General features: G+C 45.7%; 1 protein-coding gene across 1 annotated transcript; it reads right to left on the reverse strand.

Moving 5' to 3' along the window:
- Positions 1 to 150: 150 nt before the first annotated feature.
- On the reverse strand, positions 151 to 18,378 carry znf608 (zinc finger protein 608). The gene is made up of 8 exons (XM_041041519.1): positions 18,134 to 18,378; positions 12,588 to 12,675; positions 8,113 to 10,582; positions 6,644 to 7,124; positions 5,979 to 6,148; positions 5,678 to 5,825; positions 5,031 to 5,087; positions 151 to 3,379 (listed from the first exon to the last, which is right to left on the reverse strand). The coding sequence occupies exons 3-8, from the start codon at positions 10,519 to 10,521 to the stop codon at positions 3,360 to 3,362; spliced, it is 3,285 nt and encodes a 1,094-aa protein (XP_040897453.1). The 5' UTR covers positions 10,522 to 10,582; positions 12,588 to 12,675; positions 18,134 to 18,378; the 3' UTR covers positions 151 to 3,359.
- Positions 18,379 to 19,809: the final 1,431 nt, after the last annotated feature.

The raw sequence follows: 19,809 nt of genomic DNA on the forward strand, positions 1-19,809 counted from the left end.
GAGAATTTAAAACGATGTTGGTTAATTTATGGCAGAAACAGCGAAAACAAAAAACTCCACGAACAAAGGAATATATATAAACATCCTTTAATCATGATTGCCAAACATATGAATTAAGGCATATACAGTATAAAAAAGCAACAGCAGGTTTCATGTTTATACGATTTCGTTGTGTTATTAAATGGATACACTGGGTGGATGAACTGAACATACCAAGCAGCCTTTATAAGACAACACTGTGTCTCCCAAAAGTTGACAGCATTTTGTAAACAGAGTTCATAGCACTATATTCAAGTAATAGAATGATCACTGATACTATGCAGGTAAGGTGTTGTGTAAGTGAGGCAGAGCTGCTGATAGACGAGGTTGGGCAGCTGCAGTTTTATTGTCGGCACCACAGTGACTGCAGGAAATTCAGTCTGTGGTTACGCTGCATTGCAAAATTTGGGATTTATCGTAAATGCAGTTTCCACATGATGTGAACGCAGCATCAGGGCTTATGAATATGAATTAACATCTGGTGGCCACACTGGATTGTGCTGTGCATTCAGTATCACCTCAATAACTACCTACTGTATCTGACCAGCTAACAACATCGTCTTGTTTTGACACATCTAATTAGTGCACTAGCTAATGTAGCTAGCAGGAGCTATTATGAGCATGTTAACAGAAAGATCAGGTTTGCTAAACTAGCTAGTTATGAGTTGTTCTGAAAAAAAAAAAGAGGTACAGGAGGTTTTCAGACAGCTTTTTATGAAAGCTGGAAAATAAACCGGGAAACAGGACAGTGTGTATCCTGACACATCCAGTGTGTTTTCCACTCCTTGTATTTTTTGGGTGTCATATATGGTCCAGAGCAAAGCCATGTCTGGCAAGATACAGCGATTTGTCTCAAATACGTCATTATATCTGTGCCAAATTCATTTTCTGTTCCTGTTTCTGCCCCAAAATCATATCAGCACATGTATAGCAGCTTCAAACTCCACAGTCATATTTCCATTATGAATCTTTCACTGGTGTTACAAACATTCAGCTTCAGGTTAGATTATAAAAGAGAGAATAAAGGACTTAGTTCCAAATATTTCATTAGCCAGCCAGTGTACTGTGACACGTGGCTCAGACGTCAAAGACAACGAGCAGCACCAGATTTTGGAAACAAGAGTGTGGATTTGGCCCAGCACGTGCCCACTGGGCCGTATATATCCTGGCTCTCCGGCCGCGGCAGTGGTACGGCACCAGGGGTAAAACCTGACCGCTCTGTCTATCAGAGGCTCTGCAGTGAGCTAGTTAACTTGTAGAAGGCATGGGAGCAGAGGCGGGGCAAAGGATTGTGGGACTCCAGACGAGGATTCATCCCCACTGGGATCACTGAAAATGTGGGTCTTTCACTTTGAGGACAGTTCCAGTGTGAACAGTTTCTACTGCGTCACCATGTTTGTTTGTTTTTTTTCTGGCTGGTTTTCTAGTTTTTAACATGTTTTTTTTATTATGACTTGAACCCAGACGAGAAGAAAGAATCAGTTTGGAGTCGTTCTGCCATACTTGAAACTAAACTGAATTTAGCATGTTCTCAAACTGCTGCTGAATATGGCGCTGCAGTTTTTAACTTTTAAACAAGACAGAAATACATGAAAACTGGTGAATTAAACTAAATCCTATGGTCAGCGTGAGAAATCTCCACAAAAAGTTCAACCAATGAACGATAAAGCTTCTTTTTGGTAATAAAGTCAGTATCATACCTGAGCAAACGCACCAAATTCCATTTAGCTTTGAGTACACGGAGACAGCTGTAGAGGAAAATGAGGAAAAACTCAGTTAACACTAGAACTGTCCTTCAGAGGTGCAGATGCTGGAACTAAAACACAACTGGCACATCTGCCTGTCATGTTCAAACAGAATCGTTTGCTACCATTCATTATTAGTGTTCACTCGCTGTGTCCCAGTCTCTGCCTCTGGTTTTATATTTGAGACGGACGTCTGAAGTTTGTTCTCGACCTCGGAAACAGCAGTTGACAAAATCTCACTGGAGCTTTCAGTCATATCACATGATCTTCCTCAGCAGATGGAGTTTGCACACAGATCTCGTGGAATCGTAGATGTTTGGGGTTTTTTCTGAGCACTATAAGATGTGGTTCGTTTCCACGAGAGCTGGCAGACTTCATCTGCTGGAAACAACAATCAGCTGCTACTAAATGGACCCTGAGGTGAGACCGCAACTGCAACATCTGAGACGCTTCCTGATGATCACCTGACCACGTAACAGACACAGGCCACTCTCAGTCAAAACCTCGTAGGCTGCTCAAGATACGAGACCATACTCTTCATAGACTCTTATGCGTTTCTCCTGGTTCACACTAAATTTGACTCATAATTCAGTCTGAACCAAAGCGGTGACCAACACCGTCACCCCTCAAACCTCATGTGGCCAAAAAGTCTCAAATATAAAAACACTGATTACTTAAGAGGCACAAACTGGAGCTTACATTTGCAAACATCAGTGACAGGGTCAGTAGGACATGTACCTCCAGGACAAAGTGCTGCAGACGAACTGAGCCCGGCCTCTGGTTTCCGCCGCTCTGCCTGCTGCTCCCCTGCATGGCTGATGGAGATCAACATAGAGTACGATAAAGCATGTTAGTGCTCTGCCATGAATCTGTACAGAATATATACACCACTGGGTTCCTACATGGCACTGGGCAGGTCGATGTGAAGGTTTACTCTCACATAAAGACAATACAATCAACATGGTTACGCTCAAGTACAGGTTAGTAATACAAATGTAGCGTCAGCACTATGGAGGGAGGAGGACCACCAATAATCATAATGAGAATAATAAGGAGGATAATAATAGACTTTTTAGCTTCCTAATGCTGTTTCCCAATAGAAGTTTTAAAAAAAAACATCAACATCATTGGGACAAAGTAAGTCATCATCAGTACATTCAGTCATATCTTCATCATCATAATACACTACGATAAATGTGCGTCTTATAAAGTTGAACGCCACAGCTGCGGTCGGGCTGAGTGTACGGCGTCCCGGGAGGTTCGCTTTCACACGCACCGCCTGCTTCTGTCAAACCGCCGCTAAACTCAAAGCTCCAGAATCTGTGACTCTGGATTTGTACAGGTAGATCCTGATCCCGCTGTCCATTCATCTGTCCATTCATCTGCCCGTCCCTCTGTCGGCCCAGCTGCTCCTGGGTGATGACTTATAAAACAGGTGGTCGTCATTAGTAAGAAATGAAAGAGGTTTTTTTTGTTTTTGTTCTCTGCCTCTCAGCGAGGCGAAGCTTATTCAACACCATGGAATTGATGTCTGATAAATCTGCCGTTCCTCATGTGAGACGTGGTCACATGGTCCTACTTCTTCCCTTCGCCCTCTGTGGACACAGGAGGAAAAAGTTCAGACAGAGAACTAAGAGCCGGCACTACATACAAAGTCTCAGCGTACGTGCTTACAGCTCTGCGAAAACTGGAATAAGGAAATAAAGATCTCTGTGGAGCTGAGAACGTTTCAGGCAAAGACCTGGAGTTCGTCTGCAGCCAGCTGCGCTGACAGGGAGCGACTGACAAAGGAGCACACGGTTCATGGTCATGGAAAATGGTCAAAACCGATGTAAAACATATGAGACTTGTAGTTAAAGGACAAAATGTCCCACATGTCACACAGACCAACCCTAACACTGGAGCAGCAGCACGGTGACATTCATCGTGAATTAAAGCTTTAAAATCATATTTCACCTTCAAACTAAACGGAGGAGGCTCTAACCTGCCAGGACAGAACTTTACTGAGGGTCAGTTTAATTATAACATGAGACAATAAAAGACAACAAAGAGCCCGTCTCTGTCAACATGTCAACAAACTCCGCTGAGGATGTTGTTCGGGTTTTTCTTTTTTACCAGTTATGCAGAGATCACATGTTAATCACAGCGTAATTATTTCATTATAACAGTAACAAGATGCCAAAGGTTGTTTTCTTATGATCACGATATCTCGTTATCTCATACAAGATAATGAGATAATTAATTTTAGAAAGCAAACCAAACAATTTGAGATCTGAAAATAAAGATAATTAATGAGCGATGTTCAGATTTCAGGCCTGAAAAGTCATCGACCACCGCTGCTGTTCCTCTGCACTTTGTTCTTCCACCGTCAGCATCTCTCTGGTTAATCTCCTCCATTTCACAGCAATTACCATTTATAGATAACTGCAGGCTTCGCACCAGCACGGTAATCACCACATTATGCTGTTTAACTGCCTGGCAGGTACCCTCTGCATTATTTCACACGTTCAAACAAAGTTGGTGATATATGGCCTGAGAAAACAAAGGGAAAACGCTGCAGAGGGTGATGATCGACTGGATGATCATTTAAGCAACGAGGCAGCAGCGTCGCAGAGCCAGACACGCAGCCTGTTCCCAACAGGAGCTTCACATATTAGATTTATTGACTCATCAGACTCTGTGAAGATGAGACAATTCTCCAGCTTCGTTTTGCTCAGTTTGCATTTTATAAAAAGGAATTTTTAGACGATTCATTTCATAAGATGCAAAATAAGTGGAAAGTCTGGGAGTTTAGATGAAGAGCCAGAGATTCACAGCAGAGAAGAAGAAGATATTCAACACAGACACTGACCCAGACGCCACAGAGTGTGTGTGTGTGTGTGTGTGTGTGTGTCATGGTTTTAATACAAGAAAACAAACTGTTCAGTGTTTTGTATTTTATCTTAACTCGATTAATTCATCACTGTTGAAACTGACATTTTGAAAATGTCTCCATCTAATGAGCCTTCATGTCCAGTTTAATCACTGACAGGAGCATGATTCTGAATTTACCAGATTCCAGTCATGTGAGCAGGTGAATGGGGATGAAATATAAAGCTGCACAATAATTCACCAGCTTAAAATCATAAATGCAACTTCACATTAAATCCAATTTTCCCTGCATAGAGGAAACTGAGAGAATCAGTTCATCAAAACACGCTGCTGTCCTCCTAATGAGACCACAGTCTGACAGTGTTTCAAACCTACCAGCAGAGGAGTGTCCTGACACCTGCTGACTGGAGACCAGCGACCGGGAGCTCAACCCTTCAGCACACAGAAAATGAGACATCACACCCTGAACAAAACATTTACATCAGCAGATAAACTGTAAGTGAAAGTTTGTCTTTCATCAGGCTTCAAAGAATCAAAACATGTTCCTGAGCTTCTCTGTCCTTATTCTAAGAAGCTCCACCCTGTGTCTGTTGGTTTGAGGGCATTAAAGTGGCTCCTGCTTTGTCACCAGATCCTGAGCTCCTTTTTCAAAGTGAGTCCCCGAGTTCTCTTTAAACCTCTTAGCAGCAGAAAAAGTTGGACCAAACAAGAAAAAATGGGAGCTCATGATCAACATTTACAACTATAATAACAACAACCAACAAAATGTTTTATCTGGGATGGATGGCGCCCTGAACACTGAATTTATTTCCGGACATTTAACCTTTGAAAATAAACCGTCCCACCTGTGGGACTCTGGTCTCTGCACTTCGACTGAATCTTCACTCTAACTCTCCTGATTCTTTCTGTGCAAAACGTTTTAGGATCCTCACATCAACAACAGCCGCTGACACAGACGTGTCAACACGTGGTCTGCTAACAGGTTAAATTAGCCGGTACCTGCTGTACCGGTGTAGTTATACCTTGGTAGATGTCGTACTGTCCTGACATCAGGTTGTAGCTCATACCCAGGTGTGTGTGATGGTGTGTGTGCAGGTGTCGGGCGAACGACACGTGGTTCCTCTCTCTGTCCGTCTCTCTCTCTCCCTCAGGGGAACCCTTCTCACCAGGCTGGAGAAACACACACAGAAACACACACACACACACACACACACACACACACACACACACAGAGTGTAATCCCTTCCTGCAGCGTGTTTATCAGGAAACATCAGCTCTGTGAGCTGCAGGGTGGATGTGGCAGTGAGGTGAGCGATGTCTCACAGCAGGTGACTTTCCGTGGTACTGATGGCTCTGCTGCTGCAGCAGCTCCATGGCTGAGGACGAGGACGAGTCGCTGCTCTGCTTGCTGGTCACCACTCCTCCTCTGCCGGGTGGAGTCACGTCCGACTCCTCCCTGCCCGCTGTCTTACCGTACAGAGGATAGTGGAAACCTGGTGGACACACACATACACACATATACACACAAATATTTAAAGACACAGTCCCTGAATTTGTCAGAAGGTTGCAGCACCTGATCAGAGCATATTTATAATACATTTATTTCTTGTTTTGTCTCCTGCATCTTACTTTAAAACGGTCCGTGTGATGCAAAGGCTGCTGCGGATCAAACGTTTCTTCTTTAAGGTGAAAAACAATCATGCTGACTCCAGAATCTGTCCCACAAAAGCTCCATAACTCTTCAGTAACGGTGCAAATCCAGCAGCAGCTCAGATACTTCATAAGCTTTTGGTGATTTTGGTAATTCATAAATTCAAGGATTAAATCATTTGTACTGAAAATCACTGTATAAGCACAATGATCCTGTTTGAAATATTTATCTGTTCAGACAAAATGATTATTGGCAAAATGATTTTTCAATAAAATATTTCACAAAATGTCCAATTATTCCTTTAAAGTGAGCCCAAACTTTGACTGAAGACTTTTACCTGGGTAATTGTGGACCAGGGTTGGGGACACCCCTCTGTAGGAGCCCCCTCCGCTCTCACACATTGCCAGGTAGGGCGGGTAGGAGGAGTGCTGGTACTGGATGTAGGGCTGCTGGGGGGTCATGGGAGGAGACACTGCTGCCCGGGCACTCTGGGACTCCTCAGACAGCCCTCCTATTGGCTCCTGGCCTTGATCGTCCAGCCCCTCCAGCCGGTCTGAGTCCTCTGTGTCGATGGCAGGTGGCAGATCGTGGGACCCATGAACCCTGGATTTTTTAGTATCTCCGCCCACGCCTGCTCCCCTCTCTCCTCCACCTCCTCCTCCTCCTGAGATCATCTTGGCCCCGGCAGGCTCCATGGTAGTTCCCCATTCTTTTCCCCTGTCTGCTTCACCCTCCTCGGCCTCCTCTCCGTGTTGACTCTGTAGCTCTGAGTATTTGCTGTGAGCGAGGCGGTGAGCCCAGGCGGGGCCGTCTGAGGGCTAGATCGATGGGGACAAGTGTTGGTGCTAGTTGCAGTGTTTCCCCTATAATTCTTTGTTAACAGTGGTGGGTGGGAGTCATTTTGAGGTCAGTTCAACTTCGGTCCATGTCTCTGTCCCAGTTTTTGTTCATATGGCCAGTTGTAGAGCTAATGCTAGATACCTTTTTGATAATCCTAAATGTTAGGCCTTTGGCGTTTTGGAGGGAAAGCAAGGCTAATTTATGACTTTCATTTGTACATATTCTTTTTAGCAGGGGTGGAGAATTTCTCGCTGCGGCGGCCCACCGCTGCTGAGCGACTATAGGGGAAACACTGTGTACTGTGAACAGAGCCATAGACAGACCATCTATCACCGGCTCTGGGTGTGATGTTGATGAAGGATGACGACGTTTCGACAGCAGGCGGCCGTTCAGAGGTGGGACGTGAGGAGTGTGGCGTCCCTCTCAATGACACGAACCAAGACACGTCTCACACACGATCAACTGCAGAATTTAGGCCAAACTGAAGGAAAACACAACCTACCCTTCCAAACACGGCTTGCATTCAATTCACACAACCTTTTCACATGACCCAGCAGAGAGTTAGCTGTTTAACGCACTGTGAGATGACATGGCTAAAAAAATCTGTACAAGCTTTGTGTAAAAGCAGCTCATATCAAAACCAGCAGTTCTGTATTAGAAAGGTTTCCTCTGTTCCTTTGTGTGTTTATGTTTCACATTTACGGCTAAAGTTAAAATTACACATTTCCTCCACAACGTCTCGCTCTAAACATTAAAAACATTTGCATCCATCACATCAAACTCAGTTCTGAAGAAAGTAGAGCTACAGCACCACAGAAGCCACGCGGTCTTTGTTATTAGCACCTATGGGTTTAGCTGTACACAATGTGCGATTAATCTCTTCGTGACACTCAACACCAGTCATTAAAGCACACCAACAACACCATCAGCGGCGGCGGCAGGTTAGAGACAGAGGGAGAAACTTACACTGGAAAAGGAAACATTTGAGTCCAGATCTGTCTGACTGTTTGGGTTGTGGAGTGATGAAGAAGAGGAAGAGGAAGGAGACTTGATGTCATCACAGTCTTTCATCGAGACCTGGTGCTGGTCCACCATGCCACCGTGCACAGCCTTCAAGCCCAGACTCTGTCCCCTTTCTCCTCTCTCACTCATCTCCACGTAGGACAGGACGGGTTTGGGACAGCAACTTTTGGTGCCTTCTGGACCTTTACCTAGCATGGGCCCGCTGGCTGAACCCCCAACCATATGTTTAACATCCTCACTGTCTCTCAACCCCTGTCCCCTCTCACCCCTCTGCTTGGAACTGGGTGTCTGGTCACAGCATTTGGAGGCCAGTAACAGTTTCTGGTCCATGTAAAGTCCTCTGGAGTACTGGCCATAGTACAGGGACTGGGCCAAGGCGGTCTGCGTCTGACTCATGGCCAGCTGAAGCTGAGACTGAGGCGGCCCGTCGCCTTTCTTAGAGTCTGCGAACTCGTGGGAGGAGCCTTTGTCATCCTCCTTCATTTCTTCTTTTCTGTCTTTCCCTTTGCCGTCATGGGCAGAGCTTTTGTGGAAAGCAACGCTGCTGCTGTTCTGCCTGTCCGACTGGATGTACCCCTGCAGGTAGTAGGGCTCGTAGCTGTGGTAGTACGGCGACTGGGGATCTTTTGATGGCGGAGCAGATGCAGTGGGTGGGGTTTTACCAGAGCTACCATGGTTACTGTTAGAGCTCACCTCGGAGGAGGCAGAGGAGCCAGACTTGGATCTGAGCCCATCTGAGCGACATTCGGAAGATCCCCCATCGTCCCCGGCATCTGAGATGTCAGAGTAGGCGGGGCTGTTGTTCTTGCTGCTGCCGTCTGCTGTTGCCAGGCAACTACCACTTGCGTCAAGCCGCGATGAACTTCCAATGGAGGGACTGGGGGCATTGTCGGTGAAGGTGTAGACCTTGTCAGCCTCTGCGCGGATGCTGGCCATCCTGCTCTCCTGGCTCTCAGTGAGTCCATTCATTACATCCTGCTTACTGAGGTGCTCCTTCAGAAGGCTTCCAGAAATTTCCTTGACACCCATTTTAGATCCACTACCACCATCTTCCATTTTGATTCCGCTGCTGTCTCCATTAGGTGTCCTGGTTGGCAAATCTTTGTTATGCTTGTCTTTCAGCCTCCGTTTCTCTTTTTTCCTGGTCTCTTTGCTGCAGGAAACCAGGGTGGCTTTGACAAGGCTCGGCTCCACAACGATGCTCAGCTTTGGTTTGATGGGTTTCAGAGGAAGGTTTTTACTTGTGAGGCCTACGGCCGCCATGGGAGAGGGCTGCTGTGAGGTGGCAGTATCTGCTGTACCAGTGGGATATGTTGCGTTGGGTATGGCAATTAGCTTGGGAGGAGCAGGGGCTGGAGCAATTGGCCGGTTGGTCCGCGACTTGGACAGCTTGTCTACCTTCCCGTTGGCCTTCTTGCCCTTGTCGCATGCACCTCCCTTCTTGTCGATCAAACCTTCGGCTTCCAGTTTGGGCATCTCTACCGTGGAGTTCCTGTCTGGGACCATGCAGTTCTCCAGAACCACGGTCATGTTGGAGATGATGGGCAAGTTACTGAGGTCATCGATCAGCCCGTCTTTGAGCAGTGAGGTTCTTCTGGTTTTGGAGTTGGTTGTGGGGCTCTGGTCAGTACTGAGGAGTAGCCGTCTGTTCTTAGGAGACCCTACTGTGGTCACCTTGTATAGAGGAGCAGGTTTCTTAGAGGAACTGTTGGCATTAGTGTTGTTGTTTGTTTCTGAGAGGTCATATGTCATGTTGCTGATGGTGTCCTCACAGTCCGATAGTCGTTCCTCACTCTCCCCATCCTTCATGGGCTCCAGCTCAGGCTTCCTCTGCTCTTCAGCCTCCAGGTGTGCATGTGTCTGGTGGTAGCGCAGTCCGTTGATGTGCTTGTAGCGTTTAGTGCAGTTGGGGTGGGGGCAGTCAATGAGAATGGGTGGGGGAGGTGGTGAGGAGGCACAACCTCCTCCTGGATCCATGAATGAAGGGTCAGATTTGCCCTGCGGCGTGGACGGTGCGCTGCGGGATTTGGCGCGAATCCGCTTCCCATTTCCATTTTTAATGTCATCAGAAGAGACCAGGCTGAGGTCCAAGTCAGCTGGAGGTTTGTTCTTTCGCTTCCCAGACGAGAGGGTGGAGGCGCTGTTGGAAGATTTCACCTCCTCCACAGTGAAGAAAGAAGGAGGAGTCCGGCAGTTGTTGATGAGGTTCAGGCTGCCTCTCCGTCCCTTGCTGTGGATGGGTGCAGTGGTTCCAGCCACACCACCTCCACGGCTCCTGTGCTGTGACAGACCCCTGACTTTGGTGGCGGGGGCCGGCTCAATGCAGGGCCGCTCGGCCAAGGCCATTCGCATCCGTTTCCCGCGGCCACGCCCACCCGGCAACTCAGGGTCACTGGAGGGAGACTCGCAAAACCTGGACAGATGAAAAGAAAACCAATGGATTTAGAAGAGAATTCCTCATAACGATCACTTATTGACATGAGATAGATCATACTGTGTCACGTTGTGTTGTATCGTGTCCTGTCAACTCACTAACTGCCTGCTGAGGTTGGCCAGGACAACCTCCAAGACCTCCAAGAACAAGGAGGGGCATCACGGATGAATCTCTACGTTTTCTCTGTACAAAGCCTGCCCCTCTTTTGATAACATAAAAAAAACCTGTACAAACTGCAGTTATCTCTGTATTTGATACGGAGACATTCTGTATTCACACGCCGTCCCCTCCTGCTTTGAAGTCTTCTGATGCTGTTTACCACAGCGCCTTGCATCTTAACGCTGGAGATGCTTTTCCACACTCACACATTGCTATCTATATCAAAAACCTGTCGGCTGTGATGAGGAAAACAAACCGCTTTGTATTTATCCACAGTGTGCGGCTCTGTTTTCGAAGCTGGAACCTGAACCTTGCATCTGTGCTGACCTTTCAGTGCATTAATTACGACACCACATCACAGGACTGGTCGGTGCTAAAGGCTCCATGGATAAATTCTGACCTTGGAAAGACTGTTTTGGGTATTAATCACCTTCTTCATGGAACGGCTGCAGAGCACGTTGAGGCTAGACTTTCTTGTCCCCCTCTGTGATTTTAAAACGATGATATCTCACATTCCTTATGATGTTAGTAATTGCTTTTTCACATCAGTGTGTCCCTGAATGTCACTGAAGCTGTGGAAACATGAGACTGAAATTTTATATTTTTTCTTTGGCATTTCAAGCACATTTCTTGTTCTCGTGCAACTGTATAAAAAGCAGTTCTGATCGATTGAAAGATGCAGCTCGGACGCCTTCTGACTATTCAACTTTTAGTTTTTAATAAGCTAAAACTCTTCTTCCATTTGTGTTTGCTATATTTTGTGATCTTAATTTAATCATTACATCTTTTATCTTTCGGTCACAGACTGATAATGAGTCCTCAAAGAGGAAGCGTTTTATTCCACTGAATTCTAAAATAAAACCACATTCAGTCGCCACCCACAGACGTCCGCAGTGACAAGAGTCCAAATGAAAAAAGCAATTTAGTCCCTGGTAGCTGAGATTAAGCTGTAATTGCCATGACAACAATCATTTACATACAGGAGCAATAATTGAGAGGTTTCAGCCGTGTGAGGAGGGACTGTCACATTTTCCACTCAGCAATTACAAAAACCACTCTCCATTTGTAAAACAGTTGGGACGGAGAGTGGAGAGCCTTTTTGTTAAAGCTCATCGTGGAACAACAGCTGACAGCCCCGGAGCCAATTCAGCCTTTTTATCGTTTAGGCAACATTAAAGCACTTTGAAAAAAACAAGTGCTCTTTTCAGTTAATAATAAAAAAAAAAAAAAAAAAAACAATCATCAACAAATAAAAGCCAATAAGAATAACAATAAAATGGTTAAACATGATAGATCAAACAGGGAAATAAACCGAACAGAAGAAAGTCGGGATAATTACACTGGGCCTGCTCATAAAAATGTTTTTACCATTACAATAAGAAATGTATTTCGGTCCTGACGCTTCAGAGCCTGATCAGTGAGAATGTGTCTCGCCTTGTGTCTCCGGGGCACAGAGTACTGAGTTCCATCACCTGTTTTTCAAGGCTTTCTTTCTTTTGATTGAATTACAACCTTTTCTCTGGACACAGCAAGAAACGAACACCGTCCACTGTGGACTGAGACGGGAATCAGTTAACAGTGTAATAAAGTGACTCAGAGAAAGCAGATTTACTGTGACGTTACTCACTGAGGACCAGCGGGGATACTGCCAACGAGTCTTTAAAAAAGCTGAGGACTCAACAAATGGTTCAGCCCTGTTGTCGTGTGCTTATGATCAGTTATGATCGGTTTGGCTGTTTGTGTTTCGTTGTTTTAGGGCTTCATGTAGTGAACAGTGGATTATTGTTTCCTGTTGAAAAGAGGAAGTAAAACAGAGTGTCGTTACCTCGGAGGAGCCCAGTCGTGCTTGGTGCAGTCCAACAGAGTTCCCACGTAGGTCCTCTTCCTCCACGTCACGTTCACCACCAGCACACCTGTCAGCCACAGCACAGGGACAAAGGACTTTCTGAGCAGCTCTGCAAAAACTCTCATTTCTTTGTTGTCTAATGAGCAAACTGATGAAACACAGACAAAAGACAAATGTGCAGGCAGGATGAGAAAGAAAGCGCTGCACCTTAGAGAGGAGGAAAATAAACAGACGGATGGAGGTCACAGTTTTAAGAAGGTTCAAACTGTTTGTTACAGCCTGTGGAAAATTGCTCAAACCGATGTTGGTCAGGAGCGTCTTCCATTGCTGTCAGGTTTTTGGTTGAGAGGAAAGTTAAACTCTAATCTGGCGACTGAAGACCCGTCAGCCATCTGGGATAAATGTCTCTCTCTTCCTCTGTTCCTTTCCCTTTCTCTCACACTGACATTTGAAGACCATTAAGCTGCGTTTTGTGATGCGCCAGCGGCAACACAACTTCTTGCTCTTCAATTAAGCCTGTTGCCCGCCACCTTCACTAAACACTGTCAGACAAATGAGAGCTGGGAAACACGGGCGAGCGCGTCGCTCATTTTAACGAGAGGTGGATGTGATCAGGGAGAATTTTGTTTTTCCGTCACAAGGCCCTAAAATCTCCAGTTAATGAGCTGGATGGTTTTGATCAGTCAGCGATATTCTCTTTAAATACTCCTGTAAGCAGCTTTGAAGTTTGATAAAATATATTTCCCACATTGTATGACAACCTCAAATTTATTTTCCGTATCACTACACTGACAGAAGCTGTAATGAATAAAATATTTAAAACCCAAGATGATATTTTTTTACAAGATCATCTCCAGGTTTTTGCCTAATGTCTGCCATCTGCTGGCTCTAAGGCCGACAGCCTGCCGCAGCTGAATGAATGGAACTAGTGTCAGAGACACTTTATTTAATGACAACGCTGACAAAAAAAAAACAACACACCTGCACTGACTCAGATTCATCAGAAACCTGCATCCTCCCAGGAGCTGTCTCACACACGAGGATCCGTGAAGGACAAAGTCAATAAAATATGTAGAAATGCATCAACAATGTGACCGTGCTGTCTGGTGTCCTATACTGTCCCAGAGCAGGAAACAGTGGAGGTTCTCCTCTTTACTCCTTAAAGCCGTGACAGCGATTTCTGGGTTTAGTCAGAACGACCCTGTCTCCACCAAAACACGGGGTAAACACTGAAAACCAAACTTTCCTTCAGAGGTCACATTCATTCCTGCTCTCAGCTGCTGTTATCACCACTCTGTTGTCTTTGTCCTTCAGGACAGCTCAGCTGGTCAAACAGTGGCTCCACAACCCTGTGTCCTTAACATTATGTTTATATCACACTAACGCTGTGAATGAATGAAGCATTTACACATTGAATTTATTTCTTCTGTGTTAAACCAGAGCAGGATCCTCCCCTCACCTGAACCAGGTGCTGTGAGTCTGAACAGAACCAGAGAACAGATGAACGATGCTGGAGTCACTGCACGGATCAGAACAAAAACCTCTGTGAACATTTTACTGATGCGTTCTGTGTCCACATGTTTGTGACTTGTGATCTGGTCGACACGACGTTTTAACGGTCTATAAACATCATGTCCAGGAGACAGGATGATGTGTCTCCCTTTACAGGGACGACACCGGGGGAACCACAGACCAACGAGCCAGTCATTAAGAAGCAGCTGTGTCGCAGTGTCGGCCATGTTTGATGTTTAAAGGAGCGTACGAGGGTCCGCAGGAACTTCCTGCAGCCTCTGCTCAGAGCCAGAAAACAGTCCGACATGAAACCTCCTCAAACTTCTCATTTCTACATTTTGGTTTGTGCTGTTGGGTCGGAACCACGGCAGCTGGTTCCTGGTCTCCAGTCTGTGCTACAGACAGACAGACAGACAGACAGACAGAGAGACGGACTGCATGTCTGTCAGACAGACAGTCTGTGCAGCTCAGCGAAGAGTCGAGCCAATCACCGTCTGATTAGCGCTCATCAGACTCTGGTCTCCTGCAGGGAGGGGAGGGTGTAGGAGGAGGGGGGGGGGGGGGGGGGGGGGGGGTCTGGTCTTCTTCTCCTTTCTGTTTCTCCAATTAGTATTCTGCTTAATTAACATGCAACCTGCATCTCCCCGTCGAATCCCTCCGCCACCATGAGGCGGGGGGGGGCTCCAGTTATCACTCCGCCTCCTGAGCAGCAGGGAGCACCTCTCAGGAAGAAACGCTGCCTCTCTCTTTGTCTTTGTCATTCGTTCTCTGTCTTTGACTCTGACATTGTCCATCGCTCTGTCTGACGAAATGATCCTTCTTCCTCTCTCTGTTTCTCTCCGCCTCCAGCTCTTCATTCCCCCGGTGGTTTAAAAATACAGACAGAACCTTTGTTGTCATTCTGTCCATCTGTCTACTCCTCTCTCTCCCTCTTCCATCCGTCTATCCGTCCGTGCTCGGCCTGTTGGGACAGAGGCCGAGCAGCGAATGCATTTTCAGGCTTTTCCCTCCATGTTTATCCGTCCTCTGCTCCTCCTTATTCCTCAGGCGCTTCCTTAAGTATTTACTGTATGTTTGCATATTTGTATTTGTTGGTATATCACAGTATCCGTGTGTATAACTCCAGATTTATTTCTCATAATGTTTATGGCTCCTGTTTCTCTGCTTCGCTCGACCGATGCTGCATCTCCGCTTTGTTTACTCACACAAACCTGGAGACTGGATGCTTTGATGTGTGTTTTCTGTGTTTGCTGCCTCCTCTGAGGGGGTGGAGGATGTTTTCAGTCCTGCTTGTTTGTGTCTTAGCAACAAAAAAAAATCTGCCCAGACATTTTACTGAAATTTGGTGGAAAGTTCATCCACAGGTCAAAGAATAAATCAGTGTGTTTTGGTTTGTTTGGCATCACTGAGCATTTTTACTATTTTCTCAGGAACTTTCTTCCTCTGTGAATTTAAAACTCTGACAAACACTTTTATAATGAACTGAACTCAGACAGCTGCAGCTTCGGTCTGAAACCGAGGAAAACTCTGAAAGTCTGTGATGACCACGATCATGTGAATTCAATTTAAAGTGTCAGGAAGTCGAATGTTCTGGATAATGAATTAATAATTTCATTATTAGACAGTGGTGATTTAAACATACAACCCAGAGCTTCTGACAGATAAAGAGCGTTTTATATAAGACCAAAACCAAATGAACTGATTAGTTAAAGAAATCACTGGATCAGATGAGACAGTGAAGGATTTTAGATTCAGTGCCAGTTTCCTCTGACTCCATCTCTCTGGTTCCTTCTACACAAACAGAGTCTGGAGCAGGAGATGTATTTATCCTCCCATCATCTCTCGGCCTGGGATAAAATTTCCCCGTGTTGTGTTTGTATTTTCTTCGGGTTTTCCGTTTTTGTCCGGGCGGAGCAAAGAGCTCCAGTTAATTAATACTGGGCTGGGATACAAACGCCTCTCCACCAAACTCCACACTCTACTTCAGAGGCCCGGCGGCTGGCAGAGAGAGATGGGATTTATTCATTAGCAGCCTGCAGTAAGGTATTACACCTCCGCTGAGAGGCTGCGGAGCCGAGCGCTGTCCTCGTTAACAGCCTATCAAAGTGCGGTGGCGTCGAAATCGGCGGGTGAATCATCAGGCCGTCTGATCCGCAGCCCGGTACTCCCCTGGTATCGTTTTGTAGTGTTGGACGAGTTTCTGGTTCTACTTCTCATCTTGCTTTGGACTCTCTACACTGATTCTGTGGAGTTCGACGCCAAAACTGCTCTTGTGAGAATATACGGTCGTGTTTAAATATAAACTAGGTTTTGGTTTTGTTTTTTCGGGAAGCACAATGAGCCTGAACGGTCTGGAAAGATAAAAGATAAAGACAAGTAGCACCATCTAATTTTGTCTTGAGGCATATGTTTTTCAAACCCACATTAGCTGTAACAACACCCAGTTTCATTTAGACAAACAGGGCGAGTCCACGATCTCTTCAGAGACTTCAAATCCACATTTTCTCTGCAGGGAGGAGCGGTGATGCTCTGGCTGAGTGAAGAAGGAGATATAACACAACACAAAGTACGGAGTGTCCACAATCATCAACGTGCTACACACAGAACAGTGCCAACTGATGCTCAAAGGTAAAAGAATGTGAATGTGATTAAAGCGCTTCATGTAGGTTTCAACCTGTGGGATTTAAAGCATCAGTAAAACTCTCTGAATCATCAGCATTTAATCTAAAACCGAAACTCGCCAGGTCAGACGACTCAATTTCCAACGGACTGTTCACTTAACTCATCAAATGAAGTTCTTCAGAAACAGCGTTAGATTATTTTCATATACTTCCCAGCATGCACTGCATTAAGCCCTGAATGGCTTCTTTAGGTTAAGTTAACGGAGAAAGAACAGAAACCTAAACTGAAAAAATCAAGCTGAATGGACAAACTCAGTTGTAATTTGTTCAGCAGCTGCTCATATAAACATCAGAACAAATAAATATAACAAACAAAAGCAAAAAAAAAAAAAACCTGATAAAGATCCAGGACATTCACATCGGACTGCCGGGAGCAGCCGTTACCATCTCCACCCATTTTACGACCACACGGTCACATGATAAGACCCGACCCAGGTCCATCCACCGATTCAGGCTCCGAGATGTGGACTGAAGCTCCGGGAAAACGGTGCTGATTTAAGATTATTTTGTCAAACAACCAGTGCTGTTGTTTCTCATCCTGGAAACACAGCACAGTCCAGTAAACCTGAGAAACAACTTCTCAAGAGGTAGAAATATTTACTCAGCTTTGAGCCCAGACAGACTCCTGCTCCCCGGGAGCTGTCAGAAATTTGGATACCATCCGTCTACAGCTTCTAAACGAAGAGTCTCCAATTACAGTCTCCCTTGTTGACTTTATCCTGCAAACAAGGCTGTCTTTAGTTTTAATGAGGAGGACCAAAACAAACCATTTGCAAATGAGTTTTCACACATTTTCTCTCGGAGATTTTGGGGAAACGGCCAAAGTGCGGTTTTCACTCAGCCTGCGTTCAGTAAAAATAGTTTCCTCCACGATTCTCAGCCCGTTCTATTCGTTCAGAGTCAGAGACGAAACAGGACAACCGCCGATCGGCCGCAGAGAAGCCGCGTCTGAGGCTGAAGCGAAGGGAAAGTCTGAGCTTCTCCGCACATCAAGGCAGGAAAAGTGTTTTGTCAAAGCAAAGTCAAGTCGAGCTCTGGGATCAGACAATCTCAACCTCACTGAGGCATGAAAGAAGAGCTTTATTTACCCACGTCTGACACATAAGACTTCCCACACTCAGACTCAGCACAGTGAAAGCTCACTGCGTTCACATGCTGCATGATTCTGCCACAGACCTCAGGCTATCATTATTATTACCTATTAATAATAATAATAATAATAATAATAATAATAATAATAATAAAACTCTAACACAAAGATATTTAGACTGAAAAGGAATATGAGATGCACAGTTAAAATATCCACACGCCCAGCGTTTCACAAACACTCACCTTCCTCCGTCTCGTGCCAGACGATGCCCTCCAGGTTGACGCTGGTCCCAGGCTGACAGGGCCCCAGACAAGCCGAGTCGCCCTCCAGTCCCCCTGGGACGCCGCCGTCCTGGGTGTTGGTGCCGATAGACCTGGTCCTCACCGCCGTCTGCTTGGGGTTGGAGGTGGGCAGGGCCGGAGGGGAGAAGGAAGGAGCCAGAGGCAGAGAGGATCCGGGGGCTCCGGGGTGGCCTGGGGCAGGAGGAGCTGGCACTGTGAACATGGGGTCCACCTGGAGAGGGGAGAGGAGGGGGGGGGGGGGGGGGGGGGGACAGGGCCGTGCACTGTATTATGTCAGTTTCTTCAGTTCGAGTTCAGTTTCATTATGTTTAATGAACTTCAGGTCCAGGTGCTGCAAACCTCTGCAGACGTGAAGGAGGCTTTAAAACAGAGACACTCAAAAATACCAGGAAAAAAGTTGAATGATTAACGTCTTCTTAATATTCCTGACGTGAATCCAGCTGACGTCTGATTATTTCAGAGCTGGATCCTGCTGTATAATGGAGGCAAGACTCGGAAGGACATTTTAGAAGAGGAGACATTTTCTCCAAATGTCATACCATTCATTATTCTATCTGCTGTCTGCAGTTACCAACGTCCTAATATTGAGTGGCAGCTAATCATCGCTCAGCTCCATCCAGACTTAAAAAATCCTTTTCTTCGCTCTGTATTTTCGACTCATCTCTCTCTCACGGCTGGTTGAGTCCTTCAGAGGAAAAAACTTCACCCTTATTCACTGTGAGAAGTTGGATCGATGTTTCCAGCCGAGAGAGAGACAGAGAGACAGACACAGACACACACACACACACACACACACACACACACAGACACACACACACACACACACACACACACACACACACACAGACACACACACACACACACACACACAGAGGCGGCAGATCATAATTAGCTGCCACTCTTTGCTCAGAGCGACTTGGTGAAAACCTGCAGTATAATAAGTCAACATTAGTGGAGTTTATCCAGTGAGACTGTAACAACAACAGCTGCTGTGGTTCTCTGTGGTTCACTGCTGATTACTGGTGGATTTTTGTGGCCTAAAGAGGAACTTCGATCATCATCCACCCGAGCGTTGGTCTCATATTTTTATATCAGTTGGTCATCATAACTTTTTCTCACCACCTCTGTTTGGGAGATTCTGCCTCCTGCATGTGACACAATCCTCTCACACAGCAGCTACAGGGAGCTCTGACGTACGGAAGACGGTTTGAAATCATGAAGAGAAATGAAATGAAATAAAACGAGGGATACCTCAGAGGAAAGGGTGTAAGAGACAAGAAGAAATAAGAATCACAGTAAACGAGAAGATGTGCAGGGTTGAGGTGGAGGAAGCAGTGAAAGACATGGACTGTGCAAAAGATGTGCACATGCATATTAAACAGAATATAAATATACTAATATATACCATTAGTCATACGACCAATAGTTATAGAACATTATAAACTAAGTGCAAGTAACAGCAGCTTCTGTGGCAACAAGTGAGAATAATGGAATAATAAATAACCGATAAAACTCAGTGAACATCACACAAATGATACTTAGCTTATATTTGCTAACATTAGCCACCACACACACACACACACACACACACACACACACACACACACACACACACA

Source organism: Toxotes jaculatrix, chromosome 7, assembly GCF_017976425.1.
Source record: "Toxotes jaculatrix isolate fToxJac2 chromosome 7, fToxJac2.pri, whole genome shotgun sequence".
NCBI classification, from domain to species: domain Eukaryota; kingdom Metazoa; phylum Chordata; class Actinopteri; family Toxotidae; genus Toxotes; species Toxotes jaculatrix.

Coding starts and splice junctions, on each gene's coding strand:
- znf608 (XM_041041519.1), bottom strand. CDS start 10,521: ATGCGAATGGCCTTGGCCGAGCGGCCCTGCATTGAGCCGGCCCCCGCC. Junction 6,149..6,643: donor CCTGGTCCACAATTACCCAG/GTAAAAGTCTTC, acceptor TGTGTCCACCAG/GTTTCCACTATCCTCTGTAC. Junction 3,380..5,030: donor GTCAGGACACTCCTCTGCTG/GTAGGTTTGAAA, acceptor CTGTGTCCACAG/AGGGCGAAGGGAAGAAGTAG.